This window comes from Dicentrarchus labrax, unplaced genomic scaffold (assembly GCF_905237075.1).
Source record: "Dicentrarchus labrax unplaced genomic scaffold, dlabrax2021, whole genome shotgun sequence".
NCBI lineage: Eukaryota > Metazoa > Chordata > Actinopteri > Moronidae > Dicentrarchus > Dicentrarchus labrax.
The window spans coordinates 1490817-1514696 of NW_026136710.1; the positions used below are offsets into that span (position 1 = coordinate 1490817).

The window sequence follows — 23880 nt, forward strand, 5'->3', positions numbered from 1 at the left end:
TGGCCTCGCTGTTCCTGCGTGCGAGCAGTCGCCCTCCCTTCGGACGCACATTACTGCATCACCCAGGAACTACACCTGGCAGCTCCAGCCAATATGAACTCTGCTGACTTTTATTTTGGAACTGCAGTGCGACTGCTCGTAAGTTGTGGTGATGTATTTCGGATAATGGGCGAACTCAATGAGCCCTGTGTAAAGAGACGGAGGCAGAGTCGTGGTTTATGTACTGTTTTATTGTCCTTTTGTCTTTGGGTCCCTAAGGTTTCCTTGCGGTTATTCACAAGGCTCCTGATGGTCAGATTATACACAAAATAAAAGGCAACAGATTCTGGGATCCTTTAAGTCTTTTAAGGAATAGTTTGACAGTTTGGGAAATACACGTCAGCTCTTCACTTCTCATGTCTGTGTGCTACATATTGAAGCTTGAGCTAGCAGAAGATTAGCTTTGGTTAGCATAAAGACTGGAAGCAGGAGGACGCAGTTTAAAGAATCTGCCCACCAGCTCCTCTAAAGCTCACTGATTAATATATTTCTCATTTAAAGCTGTAATATGTAACATTTCCACATTAAAATGTCTATTTTGTCAATGGCTTCAGATCCCCTGCGTCCTTTGGCAGAAGCAGCGATTTTTAAGGTGGAACTGAAGACAACAACTCCCATGATCCCACACTGCTTCACCACGTTATCAAACTTCATCTTTTGATGTGAGAGAACCACTAGTGGCAGAACGAAACCAGAGTTTCTTGGTGAGCTTTAGAGTTTATGTGGATTTTATGCTAGCTGTTTCTGCGTTTCCAGTATTTGTGCTAAACTAGGCTAACCAGCTGGTTAACTTTAATGTACAGATACAAGAGTGGTATTAGTCAGCACCTCAAAATCTTACTAAGTGACATCTTGTTTATATAACTCGTACACACAGAACAGAAACGTAAACGCATCAAGTATTGAGTTAAGAGCTGTGAAGTCTTTTCGTGAGCTTGAACTCCCAAAAAATATCAAACTATTCCTTTTACAAGCTGACTCTTAACATTGGTTTGCAAATTGTTTACAATAAATGAAAATAACACAAATTAAAAGGAACAAATCTCTTTAGTTTTGCAACACTGCACAAGACTCTTCAGTAAGTGTTTACTTCACAGCTGCTGTTCTGTAAAATCACCATTTTGTTTCCCACAAGGCAACAGAGAGCTATTTTTATGAGTCTGTCCTTCAGTGATAAGCGTAGCAGGACTCAGTGGCTTGTCAAAGGTGGAGCCAAGTAAAGCTAAACCCTGTACCAGGCCCAAGTGGATGACCTAAACCAGTGTCCGGGCCAGCTGGGACCGTGTACGGTGAGCTTACACTTGATCAATGTGCACCGTTTACTCTCTGATACCCTTACATGGAAGAAGCCCTTTAGTGCCTCCATGCAGGAATTATTGGTATTTTGAATGTATTGTATTTCTGTCTCATTCAGCAGGCTGGTGCAGGTTGGCTGTCGGCCCGCTGGGTCTGATCGGAGCCTCAGAGACAGGTCGGCCGGTGCAGAGCTGAGATAGCAATCAGGGAGCCGGTCGCTGCCAGGAAAACCGTGCTCACTCCGGGTCCTGGCTTAGTCCCATTTGTGACCTGGCTTAGTCCCATTTGTGACCTCAACTGTTCGTACTTTACTGTGTCACAACTCAGTTTTCCCTCCCTGTGCAAACCTCTGGGGGAAAAACCAACACAATTTTTGGGATTGCTCAGATGTCTACTTTAAATTTGGCAGCTGATTTTGGTTTAGTTTTACGCCGAAATCCCACCGGGCACGGCTTTATGACGTCACGTCTGCGGCGCAGTTTGGATCCATCGTCTGCTCATCTTCAAATCCCACACAGGGTTTCTGAAGCGTCTTCAGAGCGTTTTGATAAACTTCTCGTTGTCCGTGGTGTCAAATCTCTGACTGATTTTCATGAGAATCACAAAAAAACAGTTCAAATTTTGACTTTTTCCCCAAAGGTTTGCATAAAGGACTCTATTAAACAGATTTGTGGAGTTAGAGGCGAGGCAGCTTGACTCGTGAGATCGTAAAATCACGAGAAAATCGTGTCAGAATCCATCTTTCCAGGCTTGGTGCTGTTGTACCGGACCAACCAGCGTCCTTTGAGGCTGATACGGGAGGCGTGACGCAGCGAGAACAACAATGGCAGCATCAGTTACATCAGAGCTGATAGTGAAAGTATTTTATCATAAGATGTTTCCGCTCTTCTCCCGAATGATTTTGATTACGTTTTCTGGTTCGTTGATCTGATCAGTTAAAGTTCGACTATTAACTGTTGCCGCAGTCACAAATGGGGCTAATCTTGGCTCTGCTCATTCACTCTAAGAAACTACAGTATTTGTATCAAAAATAGCAGTTCATCAAGGCGTTAGCTAGATAGTGAGCGTAGATCTACACTGAGAGCTGCTTGTAGAAGCTAAGTCATGCTCTGAAAGCCAAACAGAGAGATACAGCTTGTACTCTGCAGCACTGTTTTTATTCAGGCCAGGCATTTTCTACTGCTGCTGTTTGCTTCTCGTTTCTACAGGTTCAGTGAAAAAAACTTTTTATTTAATTTATTGTTGTGGAGTTTTGTTTTTGTTTTGTTTTTTCCACTGTTATGTTATGTTTTATGTAAACCAAAGAGACTTGGATAAGTTTGGCCATAAAGACGAAAAATAATAATGTAAGTATTTCTACAGTATATCAAAAAATAAACAGAATTACATTTCTAGATTAACAATCTACGTACTTAGAAAACATAAACACTAACAGTTGGATCTTTTGGATCATTTCGGTGATGAGACTGATGTTTGGTCCAACACATTTGTATAAAAACATAAAATACTGGACGGTATGATGAAGTACAAAGTACCAGTCGTAGCACCTTGTTGGGTATGGACAGCAGAAATCGCTTTAGTTGTGCTAGGCTCGTAATTCCTTCCCCCCTTCAGCACCGGCTTTCTTTGTTTTGGTGTTTTCAGCCGTGTTTCATGGCGCTGCTGCTGTTCCAGGTCTTGAACGAAACAAGATTAAGTGCCCGAAGTATCCGTCCAACCACGAGTCGGTTTGCTGTGAAACAGTTCAGACGATGACGAGCCTGGTCCGTCGTTGGATGGCTGTGTTATCCTCCAACCCTCACCCCCCCTCCCACAACAACCCACCCACCCCCCTTTCAAAGGCATTGATTAAATAATATGAACCTTAAATATGTGTAAACTATCCCTCGTAGGTCCCCGATTACAAAGCAACAACATGACATTAACGTCTTCCATGAAATAAAGCGTCACAGTTTTGAATGTGTTTCCGAATTCCCTCCTCTGTCTCTCGTTCACTCCACTAGCGTGTTCACTAGCGTGTGAATGTGTGTGTGCATGCTGATGTGTGTTTGCGGGGTCGTCTGCGTGTGTGTGAGCGGCTCAGTTGTGGCCCTTGAAGCAGTAGACTCCGTACAGCTTGTGCTTCTTGTCGGGGAAGCCGCTGAACCTCACAGCGGCCTCCGTGGGACTGCAGCGCCGGCGGGGGCGGGAGATGGGATAACGGACGCTGCCGTCGGCCAACCAGCCGGCGTCACAGCGGTCGTAGCCCAGCAGCTTCCAGGCGGCGTACATCTGCCCGACCTTGGCAATTTGAGCGCCGTCTTTTTGACACGCCCTGACCGCCTCGTCGTAGGTTAGCTTAGAGGGATGGATCAGGTAGTAGAACCGACCTGGGGAGATAAAAAGACAAAGGGAGATAAAGTTGAATCAGGTTTTTAATGACACACACACACACACACACACTCTCGCACACACACACACACACACACGTTACCTTTGTAGTGGGAGGTGAAGCAGAACACATCGTAGTGGTTCTTCTCTTTGTCTCTCAGGCCGTAGTTGCGAACCCCCGGCACCGTGTTCTTGCCTCCGCAGGGTTCCCTGGGGTTGGTGATGGGATACTGAACCGTGCCGTCGCTCAACCACCCGGCGTTGCACCAGTCCATGTTTCCTCGCCATGCTTCATACAGCTGGTCGAAGGACGCCACGATGGCATCCTGGTCCCGGCAGGCCCGCTCAGCGTCGTAGAAATTGAGGTTGTAGCGACCCAGGCGGGGGTAGTAGGGGAAGACGATACCTACGTTGAAACAGATGTGATAGACAACCTGTTAGGAGACACTCGGATCCGTCTGTTTGATGCTGTTTTTTAACCGAAGGACTGAGAGCCGGTCTCGCTGTGTAAGCACAGCTGTTCCTCTGTCAGTCCGGTGCCAGCGCCTTCTGGCTTCAGGCAGTAATGACTGCCTACTCTCAAACATAATGAAGCTGCTCTGACACTGATGTACACTATGCTTACACTTGCTCCTGACTTTCCCCCAAGCAGTCGCCGCTCATGCTGCTAAATTTAGGCCGACTGCAGTACAGTGACGTTTAATGGGCACTTTGTTTTTAGACAAAAACCTCATTCCCGTTAAGCCGACTGTTACCTTCTAGGTCGAGGGACACCACCACTGTTCCGTCTTCCAGCCCGTCAATAACTTCACATTTATATCTCCCATAATCCTCCAGGGTGATTTCTGTGATGACCAGGGAGGCGTCCATGGGAGAGGAGCCTTGCAGGTGGACACGTCCGTGGAAACTGCCGTAACTCCTTTTGTGGTAATCCATGGCCACGAAAACATCCACCTGGAGAAAGAGGAAGGAGAATCAGTTAACTCTTCACATTGCTGCTCACCTTATAATCAGGATATTGTACCAGCAGAAGAGAGTTTAAGGCAAATAGGTTTGTTGGCTTTCTGGTTGAGAGTTGAGTAGATTGATACCACCTTAAATATAAGGCTACAGCCAGTTAGCTTAGCTTAGCATAAAAAGACTGGAAAAACATTTACGTGTAAATACAGGTTAAAATGTATGATTTAATTTAATCATTTTGATGTTCAGAAATGGATAACGACCTCTTTCAGGTAGTCTGAGGTCAACTTGGTCCATTTGATCCTCATCTTCCGATTCGGTGCCATCGATTGGTCCCTTTGGATCCTGCACGGTAACGTAGCGTTTCCGCCTCGTCTCGACACAACCTTCGATTGTTCTGCCGCCACCGACAGTCGGGGGCCGTTCTCTGCAACGCAAAAACAAAAAAATAACACGAAGAACATATGGACTCCCCCTCTGTCTGGACCCGTTCTCTTATATATAGATACAGTATTTATATTGATGTACTTGAATTTAAAGAGTTAAAACATTTTGGGAAATCAATCTTCTATCAATCTTATGTCTGTATGCTAAATACAGAGCTGGAGTCAGGACGTTAGCCTAGCTTAGCATAAAACTGAACACAGTTAGCCCGGTTTGTTCACCCTTAGTGTCTTAGCATGCTAACATTAGCTTATTAGCAGTAGTTATATATAAAGAAAAATGACGAGAAGTTAATTAATTAAAACAATAATAAAAATAATGAAAACAGCTATAAAAACAACCCATTTATGCTTAAATGCTAAGCTAACAACATCCTTCTGACTCTAGTTGCATCTAGTGGGTTACAGATTGCAGCTCCCTCACTTCACACTCCCTTTACAAGTGAACGTGGCCACGAAAAAACAAGAACAGCATCAACATGGTGGCCTCTGTAGAAGTCAAAAACACAATAAATACTTCACGTGATTAAACACTAATGAAAACATACTTTTAAATATTATATTACAGTTCTAAAGATATAGATCCTCCTCAATGTTACACACTCGTAGTCTGGACCAAGGTGACATAAATCGATACCTGAATCCTCCACTGGAACTATTAAATAATGTCCTATTACCTGTCAACCTGCCAAGTGATGTGTGTTTAAGTGTTTATAAGAACGTACACACTGTTGGTTCATCGGCTGCTGTGACCTTCAGTCACTAACCAGGTTTTCAGACTCTCCTCAGACCGGTTTCACCGTGTCTGCTGCGTTAGTATCACATTGATCCCATGTTCTGTACCGTGATGCAACTGTGTGTTTCTGCCGTCACTTACAGAGTTTATATAGTCATTAAAGCACTGACACACAGCTGTAGATATAAGTTAGATATTAGTTAGTTAGTCAGCACAACATTCATCAAATTCTATTCTTACAGTCAGATAACTGAAGCTGTCTGCTGGAAATGAGCAGAATAGGTTGATATGAGTTAGTAAGTCATTAGTTGTTAAGTAATTGGTTATTAGTCAATAATTAGTTCTTTTTGTCAGGTTTTTCTTACTTTCTTAGCCTTTTAATTAGGTATTGGTTATTCGTTAGATACCGGTTGGTTAGTAAGTCATTTGTTAGTTGTTAAATAGTTATTCTTAGGTTAGTAGTTCTGTTTTTGCTTGCTTAGTTATTACTATTATCAATCCCTCCAGGATTTCACAGGCCTGGATTGTTGCGGCCTAAAATATCTGATTTCATGGCGGCTTTTCTAAAAAATTGTGACATTTTGAGGCATTTTTTGCAATGAAATTACTGGAGAACATAAAAATTCAGGAATAGTTACTGAAGCTGTCTGCTGGAAATGAGCAGAATAGGTTTATATAAGTTAGTTAGTGATGTGTTGGTTGGTTATTAGTTAGTCACTAGTTAGTTTTAACTTACTTACTTGGTTTTTATGTAATTATTGGTTATTAGCTACTTTGCGGTTGCAACCTGGAAGGACTACTAGTTAATTACTCATTTGCTAGTTAGTACAACAGTGAATTCATTAAATTCATTAGTTACTGAAGCTGTCTGCTGGAATAATAGCTCCCCTTTAGACACGGAGGTTTGGGTTCAGCTGTAAAATAACAAATAATTAATTTCTGAATAATTTACCAGTGATTCTCTGTACACTGTATCTCCTCAGCTATGAAATCTTGACGCGTTCAAACAAAGTTTTCATCCCCTGCGAGAGCGGAGGAGATAACTCTAATCTCGCTGAGCTAACAATCCCCACATAGCAGCTTTATCTCTGAGCCGCAGCGGCACAACCAACTGATAAAGTGAGGAAACAGACGACGCTGCAGAGTGAGTGTCGTGAAACGAAACTCAGAGAAGGACGCTGGAGAGAGACGGCCTCTCTCCGGATGTGTCACAAACACACATATGAATGAATCCTCACCGATGACATAGATGGTCCTCGAGTGCTCCAGTTCTGGGTACAGAGTGTCCAAGTCGTTGTCTGCTACACTCAGTGAGATCAAAGCACAGATCAGCACAGGAATCATCTTCACTCACCAAACTGGGGGTCTGATCACTGCAGAGACACACACAGAGAGAAGGGGGGGTAGTTTAGAGCAGTGGTTCGTAACCTGGGGTCGCAAAAGCTTCACTGGGGGTAGGGGAGGCCTTCTTGATTTTAAAGCTGCAGTAGGTAAATAATTTGTTGTCATATTTGCTGAAACTTTCACTGAATCCTGTCAGTACAACATGAGACTGATAATCTGTGAAACAACAAGAAAGATAGTTGATTGTTGAGTCTCATTCCCAGATTGTTAAATATGGCTGATTGGTTGTTTTCATTCGGGTCCGGTGGATTCTTACAGATGTCATCAGGAGCACCAGAACAACCAGAGGAACCTGATATATTCACAGATTATCTATCTTGTGAACTACTGACAGGATTCAGTGAAAGTTTCAGCATATAGGACAAAATTGTTTTTATAAAAGTAACCTACTGCAGCTTTAATGGGTGTAAAATACACACAGTATGTGTCAGCATGTCAGTTGTTTCTGTGACTAAATGAAATTATTTTATTTTTTAAGTGTAGATTATAATTTAAGATTTGATGAAGTTACATTCACTCTCTTATAAACAGCATCGTCCTGCATTAGGAAACAACCAGAAAGCTAATAGAACAATTGTCAAGTGACGGGGAGACAAACTCTACATTTCATATCAGAAAATAATATTATTAAAGTCTGTATGATTTAAAAAAATAATAACAAATACATAATACAGACAGAGAATTACATAAAAATTCAAACTTCCTACAGTTATTGTGTTCACTCGGGTTCATTGTACAGTTTATCAGCTGTTCTCTGTTGTTATTATTGTTTAATATAATATAAAATACCCATAAACACTTAATCAATGATAGAAGAGGGGTCCATTAGGGATAAAGCTTGTAGAGAAGGTTTTCCTGTAGCTAAATTGTGCAACAGAGAGAGTGAAAGTTATTCATATCCAGAAACGTTCTGCATGCAGCTCAGTTCACAGTGTGATTCAGTGTTTCTATCTGCAGTGCTGTTTCACCCCCCCGAAGGCTTCCGTAATTACAACGGGAGTGCAGAGCGGTCCGCATCCCCCGTTACCGAGCACATCTGCAGACAAAACCTCAAATCAAAGTTGTTCAACGACATTAAAAAAGCATCACTTCGTCCTTGATGCACAAACCAGGACGCCCCCCCACGAGAGCCCCCACCTGCCCACCCCCCCCGCAGACGTTAACACTCAATAAGCACAACACACACACAAATGTGAACATATGCAGTACATACTGTGCAGTAAATAGTCCCTGTCATCCAGCAGAGCGAGGCAGCAGCATGTCCTGGTGACACTGACAGCCCACAACTTCAGAGGGAGACTGAGCCACAGTGCAGCGTCAACCCCCCCCCCAAACCTTCACACACACACTGCAGCCCATCCTCTGCACACTCACACACACACACACACATTAATTCACTTCCACTTTAGGAATGTGTGTATGGAAGTCCAAGAATGCCGACGTTAAATTGAGGTCCCTGAATCAAACTGAAATGTTTGACAACATTACAATTTAAAAGACAAAAAGTCACACTTTCTTCATTTAAACACCTTTTACAACTTTAAACCTGATGAGTTGTAGTTAAATGTGGTTGTCTGTTAGCATAGATTAGCTTAGCATATAGCATATCTAAGTACAGGAAAGAAGGAAGTTGAACAACTGTGATTGGAGCACAGAGCAGAAAGGGGGCGGGGCTTAGGGAGGGTCAATTAATAAAGGTATTTAATTTAAAGTGTTGAACGCTACTTTGGACTTTGCAAGAAAACAATATTGAAATTATGTCCCGTAAAATAAACAATCAATTGATTAGCAAAATTGCTGCTGATTAATTAATTGATCGATTTAATTTGATTAACGGCGGCCTTTGACTTCCATACATTGTTTCTTTTGAGGCTTGTGTGTGTGTTCAAGAAGTGTGTGTGTGTGTGTGTGTGTGTGTGTGTGAGGGGGGTAGTCATTTGGATTGATCCCTCTTCAACCCCCCCCCCCCCCCCACCACCCCCCCCCCATCTTCATTCACTCCGTCCTGAACTGCTGATGCGTCGGCCCGCTCTGCCAGGTGGAGCTCCCGCAGTCAGCAGAATAACTGCAGCACACACACATCACTTATTACCCCTCCCTGCCTGAAAATAGTCATTACGCATACCGGGACAGGACGAAGGGGGTGGTGGTGGGGGGGAGGTTGCAGCGATAAGTAGGTGGAGGGAGGGAGGGAGGGTTGAGGGTTGAGGGGGAGATGTGACGTCCTTTTTAAAAAGGGTAAAAACTTTGAGTCAGACTGTTCTCTGCAGGACACGAGGAGAGCAGGTGATGTGTGAAATGAGAATAGAGGAGACAGAGAGGAAGGTGAAGACAGCGAGATACAGCAGGAAAACAGCTGAGGGAGGGAGGGAGAGAGGGAGGGAGGGAGGGAGGGAGAGAGGGAGGGAGGACTCTGCAGCAGCAGAAATGATGCAGGGGGCTGGAGTTTCATGCCCCATTAGCACCAGTGGTTGAATTTAACTACAACTGTGAAGTTTACTCGAGTTCATGCAACAACAAAAAAATACTTTAACTAATATTTTACATACAGAACAAAACCTCTGACTTTGATTTATTGTTTAAAAACTACCAAACTGCATAAAGCTTTTAGCTTAAACGATTATTGGAGTCATCAAATAGTTGATTAGTCGATTGATTCTAATGATACGATTTATTTAGTGGTGCCTTTCATGACACTCAAGGTCACCTTACATCATATAAAACATCAATACGATCAATAAGAAGAGATCCAATAATTAATAATATATAATAGGATGCAGTTAATAGTGAAAGTGAGTCGGCTGTAAACGATCAGTCTTAAAGGTCCAGTGTGCAGGATTTAGTGGCTTCTAGTGGTGAAGTTACAGATTGCAAATCTCCCTTTCCAAGTGCAAAGGAGAAACTACGGTGGCCACGAAACGCAGAAATAAACACAAACTCACCCAGAGGCAGTGTTTGGTTTTTTCCCTTCTGGGCTACCGTAGAAAAACATTCTAAGGTAACGAAAACACAAAGATTCTTATTTTCAGGTGATTATAAACCAATGAAAACATACCTGTGAATATTATATTGGACTGATGCTTTAAATACAGAACTTCTTCCATTACGATGTCCCAGAAGCTTCTCGTTGACAGCTAGCTAACAAATGATGCAGATTAGCTAGCAAGTTAGTTTCCAACATTAGCTTTCAATTTTAGTTTCAGTTTTGCTCGTCTCAGTTTAGTTTTTATTAATCTGTAAGTATAGACTCTCTCTCTCTCTCTATCTCCCCCTGGTGGCTGACTGCAGTATAGACTCTCTCTCTCTCTCTCTCTCTCTATCTCCCCCTGGTGGCTGACTGCAGTATAGACTCTCTCTCTCTCTCTCCCCCTGGTGGCTGACTGCAGTATAGACTCTCTCTCTCTATCTCCCCCTGGTGGCTGACTGCAGTATAGACTCTCTCTATCTCCCTCCCTGGTGGCTGACTGCAGTATAGACTCTCTCTATCTCCCCCTGGTGGCTGACTGCAGTATAGACTCTCTCTCTCTCTCTCTCCCCCTGGTGGCTGACTGCAGTATAGACTCTCTCTCTCTCTATCTCCCCCTGGTGGCTGACTGCAGTATAGACTCTCAGCTGCAGTTAGCTGACTACAGATGATGATGATGATGATGGCTAAAACATCTTCACACACACAGCAGTCAGTAAATGTGTCCTCCACAGCGACAGCATTCCTCAGCGTCCATCTGTGCGGAGGGTAAACAAAGCCTCGTCTTTATAGGCCAGGTGCGTGTGTGTGTGTGTGTGTGTGTGTGTGTGTGTGTGTGTGTGTGTGTGTGTGTCCTGTTGATGGTTCCTCTCGTTGACAGGTATGAGGTCAGTTTGAGGCATTCTGAGAGAAACAAAGCCTTTAATTCTGTGTTTCCTCAACAACAGTCCCCAGAAAATAAAGTTATTAAGCTGCCATGTTGTATTTTAGTTCCTCGGTTTTCATGTCAGGGAGGTTATTTTACATCCTGAACCTAAACATACTAAAACAAGTTTTTAACTAGTTATAAAGAGTCTAAATATAATACTGATGCGTCTATATGAGCTACATAAACAGACAACAGAGAGAAGATTTCTATATTCACAAAATGAAAGTCCCTTGTAGGAGCTTTAAAGTAAAAGTACAAACACAACAATGTAAAAATACTCCATCGCAAGTAGAAGTGATTTAACGATTTTTGAAATACAGATTTTAATTTACAGGGTTTTTCTAGAGATTAAAAGTAAATTATCATTAATTATTATTAGTTTATGTCAAAACTTAAGAGTTAGACTTGAAACTAGGAGTTTTCTTAACTTTTGTTTTGCCTCATATTCAGCTTTAATAAAAAGAAAACAACATCCATCCATGTGATGAGATCAGACGCACTGATTGGTTGGATCTGAAGTCATCTTTTATCCCACAGAGAGCAGAGGGACTCCTCCCGGTCCCTGATTGTTAGGACTCACAAATACACACACACTCATACACACATCAGCACCGTGCTGAGGGAGATTTATTTTGAAAGGTCAGCAGTGTGTGTGTGTGTGTGTGTGTGTGTGTGTGTGTGTGTGTGTGTACCTGTGATTTTGGCAGATGTTTTATTATGATAATTACATGACAAACTATTAATTCTTTCTTCACCAAAATCATTTAGGGAATACACAGATTACAACATTATTTTAACCCTTTAAGGTCACATCCTCAGCTATATTGTTCCCATATTTAACAATTTATGTGTGGAAATCTATTTGTATTTTATATGAGAATCCAATCATTGTGTCTTTCTGTTAAACTAAATGTAACACGTGCTTTCCTCAGCATGAACTAACTGATTTCAACCAATAATATCAGACATTGACCCGTCAATATATCTTATCTAATAGCTAGCAGAGCTCACTGATTACTGTACAGTGGAAAAATCCCATTGGATTATTGTCGAAGGAACCAGGACGATGCTTATTACAATATAGTATTTTAGCTTGTGTGCATATGTCACCAGGTAGATCTCAACATGTAACTGCTTCAGTGTTTTTACTCTCTGGCACAAACACACTTAAAGTTTCCATTCCTAGTTTGGTTCTTCTCTCTTATTTAGTTTCTGTTAACAGTAATGTGCTCCATTAGAGAGACTCATGTTTATACGACCTTCGACCTCTCCTCCAAATGATAAACACTGTCAGCGAAATCAGACTCCTAAAGTCCCGATTACGTTCTTCTAAATAAACATTTTTACACTTTTTGTTTTAACATAACAAAGCTCAGACATCAGGATGATCTCACCTGCTGATTTAAAGCTCCAGTGTGTCACATTGAGGAGAATCTATTGAAATATAATATTCATAATTACCTGAATGTAGGAATAGTGAATTAGGAATAATTTCTCCCTCGCGGTTGGAAGGGGAGGGTGAAGCAAGTGAGTTGCAAGATAACATCCTGTAACTAAATTAATTCCTACAAGCAACCAGTGTGACGTTCAATTTCTCATGTTTATAACAAAACTAATTTCATAAAATGTGTTCAAAATAAAGCAAGTTACTTTAGTCTGAATCTCTCAGCATTGTTAACTAGCAATATGGTGACCTCCGCAATATGGTGACCTCCGCAGACGTACAGCGGCGGCCAATACGTCACCTGCCTCCAGATTGGTTAATAGCAGAAATCAACTGTGGTGGCCGGTTTCAACCAGTAGAGGGCGGTCACTAGTAAATACCCATATAAAGAGGTTATCAGCTCTGTCCTGCCTATAACAGCCTGATTCTTTAATCCAGGACCTGCCGACTGAGATCTCTGATACGTTCAGTCCGATGGGTTCGTTGATCAATCAGTTAGTTGAGTTACTGAGAATTTCTTTCAAAGGAGTCTGGTTGGTTACAAGAGAGCGATATGAACGCTTCATGTGAAGTAATACAGCTCAACGCTTAAGATCCGACGACTAAAATCCTCCATCCGGTTCAAATCTAGAGTTAAAAAGCACCAAGATCTAAACAGTGGATGGTAACAATGTGGCTTCAGACTGGATAAACAGTCAATGTATGACAGCTTCTGACAGACAACCACAACGCTGACGCATACGATTCAGTGCAATCTGAGTTCTTAACATTCGGTTAATGTAGACATTTATTTTCTAGTCTAAATTAAAATAAGCAAATTCTTTAAAAGTGGACCTTCAAATACATATATTTTATAAAATACCAGAGACTCTTAAGTATTTTGTTTCTTTATGGGGAAAGAATGTAAGACAAATGTCTCTTTTCAATGTCATTTACCAATGGACGCAAATAATAAAGACTTCCTGCATTACTTTCGCTCAGTTGTGGCTGGAAAGTGTTTAACATCTTGTGTGTTCTTGCTTGTATTAGTATTACATAACTTTATTACATTATTGTGTTACTATTATTACCATTTAGATCTGTGTACCGATGTAGCCTTTATAGCTCGCTCTGTAGCTGCAGCTAACTTTTGTCATAAAACTATGAGAAAATGGGGGTTTTAGTGTGCAACTGTATAAACAAATATTTGATACTTTAGGACTATAAACCCATCATCTGTCCCCTGAGACGTTGAGTTCTCCTCCTCCCAATAACAACAGAGACATCCCACCGGTCTGATGGCTGCTGTGGACACATATTTATGACGAAGCTACAAAGGGAGCGAGCTTCAACTTGACTCTCACAAACCCTCCACGAGCTGGAGAACTAACGAACTGTGAAAACACCAAAAAGCCTTAAAAGCTGACCGAGACCCGAGGGGGACGCTTACAGAGAACAAAGACAGGCTGGAGACAAAGAGGAGTTCAAATACAGCGAGTGCAGTCGAGGTCTTCACGGGTCAGAAGGGTTGGAGATACCCGATCAGGGTTCCCACTCTTTTCAAGAAACTGATTTCTAGTGACTGTTAAAGTCTGACAGCAGCTGCTCACGACTGGTTAGCTTGGTTAGCTCTGACTATCAGCAGCTACACTGAGCGGTGGTCAGTCTGCGTTGTATTTTTATAAATTTAGTGACTTTTGAGAGACAGATTAAACAAACATGAGAGTCTATCGCCATGCTAGCAGCTCGGTAAGACTGTACTTCAGCTTTCACCTAAATGCCAACATCTTGATTTTAAGGGGTGTAAGGACATTTTACAAATATAAACAGTAGGCTTATATCTCAATATTACTTTACATTCATTTCTGTGAAGAAAACTAAATATACAGTGTATAAATATACACATTTCACAGCCTCGTTCGAAAAGTTCAACAATGAGGAGGAAACACTGAAGTTGTCAGAAATAAAGTTAACTATTAAGTTTATGGGTTTTGAAACAAATACAAAATGAATAATACAGAGATAAAATTGCATAAAAATTTCCTAAAAAATTGAAAAAAGATATCCTGATTTTCGATGTTTCGAGTTTTTCTTGACACTGCTTCGCTTTCGTGGCGTCTTCCGAAGTGTGCACGCACAATAACCAGTTATCAACCACAATGACCTGCCTGTCATTTATAACAGGCTGTGTGAGTGGAAATACATCCAACTATTTTCCAGGACAACATCATTAATTTCCAGGATAAAAACTGGTCTCTATTTTTCCAGGTTTCCAAATTTTCCAGGACGTGAGGGAACTTGTGTGGGAGACGAAACAAGTCCTTATTTAGACTTTAGAACACATAGACTACCTAAAGATGAGACTTTATCCTCCGTCTATACGGTGCAATAAAACACGCACTTTCTGTATCTCGGTGTCCTGGATGGTTCCCATAGAGAAGCTCAAGGGGAAATAAAATGAATGACAGAGAGGATTTTAATCACCTCTCAAAAACTTGAATTTAACATCACTTGAGAGACTTCACTTGGAGAGCGGAAACCCAAGAGGGCCTCTGCAGAGTGTGTGTTTAGGTGATGTAAAGGGGCCACAGCAGCTCTCGGGGGCCGAGCGGTCAGACAGACGTATGGACTCCATTACACGCATGTCTTACTGACGTTAACACTGATTTATGCTGAAAGACACAGAACATGATGTGAAGCTGTGGGTTATATTTCTGTCTGTCAGAGAGGGGAAGGTCTTTGTTTAAGCAGCTTTTTACTTTAACCTTTAAAGTGTTTTTGAGACGTCTGACCCGACAATGACACAAAAAAGTCATTTTTTAGGTATTTTTAATGATATTTTGATTACAAATAATTGTTAATGATCCTGCACTCGGGGGTGTATCCTAATTTTGTGTCCTTTAAGCTTAGTAAATACTTCTGACGAGCTAATTTTAGCAAATTTAAATGATCTAAATAAACTAACAAACCAGCTGGCATATCTACATCAATTGTCGGCCGATGTTTTACAGACCTCTATGGCCTCTGATTACTGTACAAACGCACAACTTTATCACTTTTTTTGGTGAAACTGGATCAGATTTTACGGAGAAAATATTTTCTGGTTTTCCCTCTGATGACTTCAACTCTCCTGATGGACAGATAGGGTTAGCCGGGGCCGCCGTGTCAGATCATGGATGGATGCTAATTCTGCGTTTGACTCCACACAATTATTCACAAACACAAAGAGGTGATAACACAACCATCCTAAGCCGGCTGTTGGTTAGTTGGACTGATGGTGTAAAGAGCAGGAGAGACGCTGGTGGACTCTTTAATCAGGACTGTTCAGGTCTCTGGAGAACATTTCAGGTCACCCCGCTGACACTGATTCTCCCGTTCAACAGATAAGACGTCACCCCCGGCGTCACTGCAGAGATTCAAACTATCATCACTTTAGTTCTTATAAAACGGGACATTTAAAGTCCAAATGAAACATATTTAACAACGTATGCCAAATCATTTACAAAATAATCAATTTCTATGTATTTTTGGATCGAAATCCATTTTTTTAATTTCTCTAAAACAAAACGTTAGCTGACTCAGCCCTGGGGGCCAAACTGGGAGCTCCCAGTCCGGCAGAGTCAGCTAACTGCTTTCTGTTTCATGTGGACTTCAGATTCTGTCCATAAAGTTAAAAATAGCAAAAATAAAAGCAGAAATTACGAGTCATCCTTCCTCTAATGGAAATCATGGAAACCTCCTCCCTCCGACCAAACACAGACTTCATTTTCTGAGGCTGTAATGAACCTCAGGTCCTGTGTGCGTGCCGGTATTTCCTCCCCTTACGCAGCTTTTCCACAACGCTGCAGGAAGAGCTGCTATATTCAGCATCTGTACGAGAGCAGGAAACACCTCGACGCAACAGGTTTCAGCAGCTGTGACACAACCTGCTCTGGAACAACCTGTGAGAGCTTATTTGTACGTGGGTGGGGTAGGAAGTGATGGGTGGGGTATTTACTGTACACTCAGAGGAGGGTATTCACAAATAGCCCTTTCCTCGTTGCACAGCGAGAACATTTTCCTCCGCGGTTAAAGTGGCGGGTTCAAACCGGTCCACTGCCCTACCTACCAACACGTCAGCGTCACACCACCGCGGCGGCCACAAAGAGTCCTCAGTGTGGAGCACAGTTCGGCCTGTGATGGCTGCGGAGGTGTGGGCATGTAAGGCAGCAGGAGTGGGAACACGCTCCCCGTCAGGTGACCTCTGCATATGTCCCTCAGGCGGCGTTCATGAATCAAACTTCATGGGAAAAAGGTGTCCCGGTCTCGTGATCAGGTGTCAACTACCTGCCCTGGTTTGTCTGAAACTATAGACTTTATTTATTAAAGTGAAATATATATTTAACAATGTGACAAAACATTCACAAAAACTCAATTTCTTTGTATTTTTATATCAAAATCTGATCCGAGCTTCCGGTTTGGGTTCAGGAGGTCAGACTCTCCACATTAGAGAGAAGGTTTAAGAAGTTCCTCTTTAATAAAGCTTATAGTTTGACCTGGCTCAGGTCACCTTGCTGCTATAGGCTTATACTGCCGGGGCACTTCCCATGATGCACTGAGCTCCTCTCTCCCTCTGCACAAATTCACATCCCATTAATGCATGTTACTAACTTCAGTACCTTCATTCAGCACAACAGAGCCGTAATTCTCTGGGCATTTTTCTTTTAAACGAGGATATTTTCAGTGCTGTTCTCTCACCGTTAAGCTAGCACAGTCCACAGGTGAAACCTCGCCGGCACTGCTGTACGAAGGGTATTCAGAAATACAGAGGTAGGAAAGATAAATTCCTGCACACTGTCTAACATGCAAAACAATTTATTAGCAACGTTTGGGTCCTCGACCTTCACCCAGCAAATGGTTCATGATAATGAGAAATCATCTTAATGTATATAATATAATAAATGTATTTTTTATTGAAAGGTTTTTGTGTATTTAAGGTGGCTGTGCCGACTATTGTGTCGCTACCGTCGTCTTCCAGCTGTTTACTAAGCTGCCACATTGTCATTAATTGTATAACTCGGGTAACTTTGTGTAACTTTTATACTTTTTGACACTCATCACGCACCGGCCCCATGAAGTAAAGTATACAGCGGTCCAAAAACTCTAGCTCTTCGAAGAAATACTCCAGACTTTAAGGGTCCTCATGTGGACCATTTCAGGCACTGGTTCAACTCCTCACGTTTATAACAAACTAAATTTCACTTTGATTTTGTAGTTAAATTGCTCAGTATTGTAAATATGTATATGAGGTATCTATGTTTCTATATCTGGTTCAAACACAAATATATTAAAGGACAGAGAAAAGCTCTCTAACTCTTGATTATATGAAGCTCATCAGCATCTTCTCCTTATAAAGTCTGTTGTGTAACCGAGGCTCTTGAAGTGAAGACGAGCTTTTCTTCATCCTGCTTTAAACAACTAGACGTCATTTCTAATAAATGGACGAGAGCACAGACTCTCCAGGATATACGACACTTTAAGGAGCAGATAATCTCCACCGTCACCCTTAACCCTCCTCCCACCTCTCCCCTCTCTCCTCACCCCGCCCTTCCCCGCTGTGAGAGGCTAATTTACGACTCCCCCTACAGTTAATACGGGTTCTTCATCCCGGTGTGGCACTGTGGTTTTAAAGACGGTTGTATACGTGGGGTTGTAATCTCTCTCTTTACATCCCCCGTCTAGAGGAGCCTAAAGGTCAAAGTTCAGCACCGGTCACAGCCGAGTGTCCCGAATGATATTAAACAGGTTAATGCTTCGAGCTTTATAGTGTTATATCTCTCCGTTATGGGTTCCTTGCTTTATAAACAGAGAGAAATAAGAATAAAACTTGTTAAATTAGATGTGAGTGAATGAGATAACAATAATTAGCTTAGCTTAGCATGAAGACTGGAAGCAGCTACACTGTAAACTTTGGGTGTATCTCGTTGGTTTCCTCCGTACAGAAACTGAAATTTGAAAACTTATTCGGTTTCCGAGGAGAGAGTTACGTGTTGGAACACTTCCGGTTGAACAACAGTTGATTAGCAGGTCTGTTAGCCTAGCCGTATTGCCATCGCCATAAACGCAGCCAAATTGGAGGCAGGTCGAGACGATGAGGAGGATGGCGTTGTGTTAACTGATAACTGCCTGATTAAATATCGGGTAGTTACCATGGTAACAGCCCAAAAACAAAAAACTATTGTACAAACATAAGTTGTAAGTCATTATAATGATAAACTTCAGGATAACAAAGTCATTATTCACTCACCTACAAACATCTGTACACTGTAAATCACAACGTCAAGGCAACTGTCTTCAATAAACTAACTTAAGTTCTGAAATAGACGAATAATTGATGATATTTCACTTTTTTTCTTCAGAAGAATTAATCTTTAAGTTTTCAAAGAAGTTTTTAGTTGCAATAATTTTATTTTCAAGCACCCAAATAATAAAAAATCTGGTTCACAGCTCACTGATTTCTTTAAACAACAGTAAAAATTTCCTGGAAGCTAATTTCAACAGTATCCCATAGTCATAGTTTCTCATTATACCGACTAACTGAATCTTTTTTTTATGTAATTTTGGGCTTCCATATAAAAAGTTTTTCTAAACAAGAAAAGTAAACTAAAGATTAAAGCTCAACAAAACTTTTTTTTAGTTAATTTCCAAAACTCTAGTAAAGTTTCTATACTTTGTGGCTCATCTGAATTTCATTTGTTTTAAGTCTGTTAATGTTTTCACCTTGAATCAGTGTTTTTACTTCATTTATAATTCTGGGAAAGTTCAGAAAACGTGTCCTCAGAAAGGTGTTTGCTACACAAATAGTGGCAAAAACATGCACACACAGACTATTTAGGGGAACATTTCCTTTCAAGCTGCAGCCGGTAGACGGCAAACACATTACTCAACACGACAGAAACGTCTATTCATAACGCAAATAAAGAGCCCCTCTTCTTAATTAACATCCAAACCCACGTATTCCTGCACACACAACAGCAGCAGCTCACACGCACGCACACACACACACACACACACACACAGTCATTTAACCTGTTGTTTCCTCAACAAACTGCAGTTGACTGTGGATGTGTGTCACTGCGGAGAAAAGTTAAAGGGGGTTGACACTGCAGGCCACAGTGTGTGTTTGTGTGTGTGTGTGTGTGTGTGTGTGTGTGTGTTGGGTGGGGGTTAGGGTGGAGCCGCCAAGTCTAAGCCAGCACACAGAGAGAGGTTGTTGGGGCTGAGAGTCGCTCACAGCCCCCTCGATGTGTCGGCTCTAAATCACCGGCTGCACAATATGGTCGACCACAACTATGATAACTCTCACAAGTATGATCGACCGCGCTGACAGACGACGAGCCGATCGGTGAAGAAAGAAAACAAAAACCTCAGTTTATTGAGGCAGTTTCACGCTCCAGTTTATCCTGATGACTGGAGGGAAAGTTGATGCAACAGGACCAATAAGTCAATCATAAAAAAAAATGTCAATATAAACTATTACAAATATTCACTCTGGAAAATGTTTACACCAACAAAGTGCACAAAGAACTACAAACCGAACCAATCAGCTTCCTTTAAAGCTCTAATCTGTAACATTTCCTCATTAAACAGTGTATAAGCTCTATGTTCTATATGTAGTTGTGTTATTACATTATCCCAAATGTTTCCAACAATGTTCAACCTCAGAGAAATCTGTCATTTTATTCAGGTAACGCTGCGTTTCACCGGTCGCCTGTCGATGGCGTCATATCCGCTTTGTGCCTGCGTCAGCGTTGTGGTTGTCTGCCAGAAACCTGAACTAATGGCTAGCTTCATCCAGACTCCCGGGGTAGATCTGGCTGGCTGTTTACAGGTTACTTTGTCGGCTGGTGGCGGATAACGTTATTCAGTGTGGATATCGTAGGTGGCTAACCACGCTGTTGGACAGACAAAGGACGTCCCGGAGGGGCTGCGAGCCGAGCTGCTGCTAACGTTAGCTCAGCTTGTTTCTCTGATAACTTAAGATCCAGACGTCCGATGACTAAAATCCTTCATCCGGTTCAAATCTAGAGTTAAAAAGCACCAAGATCTAAACAGTGGATGGTAACAATGTGGCTTCAGACTGGATCAACAGTCAATGTATGACAGCTTCTGGCAGACAACCACAACGCTGACGCAGGCACAAAGGGGATATGACGCCATCGACAGGCGACCGGTGAAACGCAGCGTTACCTGAATAAAATGACAGATTTCTCTGAGTTTGAACATTGTTGGAAACATTTAGGATAATGGAAGAACTCAACTACATATAGAACATAGAGTTTATACACTGTTTAATGTAGTAATGTTACAGATTAGAGCTTTAAGTAAAACTATTAAAACTAAAACAGGTAAAGTAAAAGTACTCATGATGATACTTGTACAGAGCTAATAGTAACTACTTATGTCTTAACTGATTACATGTTATATATGTATGTAAAATGTTCTACAGAGTAAAGTTGACAGATGACTGTAGTGGAGTAAAGTGGTTATAAAGCAGGTAAATAACCTCAAGCACACTCTGCAACAGCACATTCACTGTCTGGGCTGCAGGAACAGCTCATTAGATTACTCAATGAAAGTCCAAAGGAATCTATTACAACCTCTGGGAGCAGTTTGCTTCTATATAGTGATAAAGTGTAATTCAACTTAACATTGTATTAGTTTTAGTTTTTAATGGTGAAGATGATTTTCTGGACCCCAAAGACTCCTGATTTTACCTCAGTGCAACATTTTGTGTATTACAGATAATCATTATGATTATGATTGTTAATCCTATCTGTTTATTACTTTACTTCTCTCCGTTTTAAATGTATTTCCACAGCTTGACTGCTCGTTTTCTTCCCTTCTGTAAAGCACTTTGTATCAAAGCGACCAAAAAAAATCAAGTTTATTACATTAGTTGTTGTTATTCTCAGACTTTTAGTTAGTTAAAGTTATTCCAATAAATACAGCAGTTCATCATATGACATTAAAATATCTGTGGTGAAGATTATTGTGCCAACTCCCTTTCTCTCCAATAAAGTGCCAAAAAGAAAAACAAGAGGGAAAGAGTCCTAAATATCCTTTAAAATCATTCTGTGCAGCAGTGTTTCTCTGTGTTAATATGAGGAATCAGAGTACTGTACCTCGCTCGGAGCGCTGTGTTGCGGTGGAACTGAACTCTGCGGCGGTCCAGATGCGGAATGAAGCGCCAAGCGATTAACGCGCGTAAAGGTAAGACGAACCAGGCGCTGTGGATGTTCCCAGTGCGTCCTGATGGGGGTCCGACCAGTTAGAGCAGTGTGACAGAGAGCAGCGCACTCCTTCCTCCTCCTGTGTGTGTGTGTGTGTGTGTGTGTGTGTGTGTGTGTGTGTGTGTGTGTGTCCACAGTTGTTTGTACGCAGGGATGAGAGGGAGTTTGCGCTCTGACGCACGCAGGTGAAAGTTTAAACTCCGGTGAAATCTGCAGGTTTTATATTTCCAGATCAAAACTGGAAAAAGCTTCAAAGCTGCAGTGTAGTTTGGGTTGTTGTTTTGAGTCTCAAACAATAAGGAGGTACCCAGCCCCTGTTGCTCAATGTGTGAGGACAAGCCTTGATTTAGAGAGTTGTTCCCGCTGCTCCTCCTGGATCTCTCAGTCCCATAAAGCGTCGTTTAAAGTCCATCTGTTCCAATAAAATGCTTTCCTTTACCATTAAAGTATCAACACCTGTGGAATTCAGAAGCCTGTCAGCACTTAATCCCGTTCTTCACCACAGAATTTAATCCAATAATGAGTTATATAATCCAAAAATGAGTGGAGTGAAATCATTTCATTGTTTCCAGAACTTTAAACTCTGGCTGAAACAAAACATTTGTTCTGGACATGAGAAAATTAAAGTTTCTCATCTGGGCTGCAAACTGCTCCAAAATCTGAAATACAGACTCTTATAAACAGCCAGCAGGATTATATACACACTGAGATCATGAGTCCAAGTCGCCCCTGCTGCACCCCCACCTCTCCCCCTTCCAACCCACATGTCAAAGTGTCCATGAGCAAGACATTGAACCACTGACAGTTTATATAACGACCAGCAGGGGGCGGCACCATTACCATTCAGTCTTACGGAGAAATGAGCAACTTCTCCGTTGATTTATTCCCTCAGTAAACAGTTTCCTGATGAGTTTCTGGTCTCAGTCTCTAGTTTCAGTCTTCTTCCATACAGCATGATGTTCATTTAGTAACTGATGGTCCCATTTAGAGTAAAACAGACCATAAAGCAGGGTATGCTTTAGGGCGGGGCTACCTTGTGATTGACAGCTCATTCTCGGTGAGTCCGTCCAGCTCAACGCACCAAACTCAGATCAAACTGTCAAACAGTGCTGATCAGATATGGATCCAGATTCTGTAGTTGACTATTTCTCTCCTCAAATCTGTTCACAAACATATTTTACCGCCATTGTTTCCAAACCAAGAGCAGCTCAACTTACTTTACATGACCTCCGCTGGTTGCATGGCGGTGGCGAAAATGGGAGAAGCAGTGATTTTTAAGGTGGAACTGCTTTATTCAGTGTGTTTAAGGTGGAACTGCTTTATTCAGTGTGGTTAGTGGTTTTAATCAGCGGGTCTGTTTGTGTTGGAGAGGAGGAGACCTCTGTGGATCATTGGGCTCCCAGTAGAAACCTCCTGAACCATGAACACTGAAGGAATCCTAACCGGGAGAAGCTGACTGCAATGACACCAATGGTGGTGAAGACAACAACTCCCATGATCCCACACTGCTTCACCACCTCATCAGACTTAATCTTTTGTTAATGTGAGGGAGGATGATATGTTGTGTACAAGAGACTGAGCTGAATGGGACGTGTCCCAGAGGAAGCACATCCAGTCTTAAGTGTAATTAGGAACAGGTCCTGGGTGTTGGGTTGGTCTCCGTTCAGATGAACCACATGTTTCACAACATATTCACCCGAGGATTAATTACACTCTCATTATCACATTCTCCCTCATCCATCCATCTCTGCTTATCTCTCTCTCTCTCTCTCTCTCTCTCTCTCTCTCTCTCTCTCTCTCTCACCGTCACCTGATTTACAACCCTTCTTTTATTTTCTCTTTGCTGCCTCTTAAGCCGGCACATCTGTTGTTACACAGATTCATTACAGTAACAGACCATTAAAGGCTGAACGGGCTCAGAGCCAGATGTCAAACTATTTATTCTCTGCCTCTCTGCGTCATCCTGGGCGTCGGCCAACAAACGCTGTAAAATAACTGACAATCATATTTAGAATAACGTTACTATCTGCAGTGTTCCTTTATT

The 23880-nt window shown here is 41.9% G+C and overlaps 1 protein-coding gene across 2 annotated transcripts; it reads right to left on the bottom strand.

The window, feature by feature from the left end:
• Positions 1-209: 209 nt before the first annotated feature.
• On the bottom strand, positions 210-22490 carry LOC127370197 (hyaluronan and proteoglycan link protein 1-like). Of its 2 annotated transcripts, none has more exons than XM_051412013.1 (6): positions 21729-22490; positions 7083-7217; positions 4929-5092; positions 4461-4659; positions 3809-4111; positions 210-3704 (listed from the first exon to the last, which is right to left on the bottom strand). In XM_051412013.1, the coding sequence occupies exons 2-6, from the start codon at positions 7186-7188 to the stop codon at positions 3415-3417; spliced, it is 1062 nt and encodes a 353-aa protein (XP_051267973.1). In that variant the 5' UTR covers positions 7189-7217; positions 21729-22490; the 3' UTR covers positions 210-3414. The 2 variants fall into 2 exon arrangements, with proteins under 2 accessions (XP_051267973.1, XP_051267974.1); XM_051412014.1 differs by lacking the exon at positions 21729-22490 and adding an exon at positions 8462-8565.
• Positions 22491-23880: the final 1390 nt, after the last annotated feature.

Coding starts and splice junctions, on each gene's coding strand:
- LOC127370197 (XM_051412013.1), bottom strand. CDS start 7,188: ATGATTCCTGTGCTGATCTGTGCTTTGATCTCACTGAGTGTAGCAGAC. Junction 4,660..4,928: donor CCTCAGACTACCTGAAAGAG/GTCGTTATCCAT, acceptor CTCTTTCTCCAG/GTGGATGTTTTCGTGGCCAT. Junction 4,112..4,460: donor GGTGTCCCTCGACCTAGAAG/GTAACAGTCGGC, acceptor GTTTCAACGTAG/GTATCGTCTTCCCCTACTAC.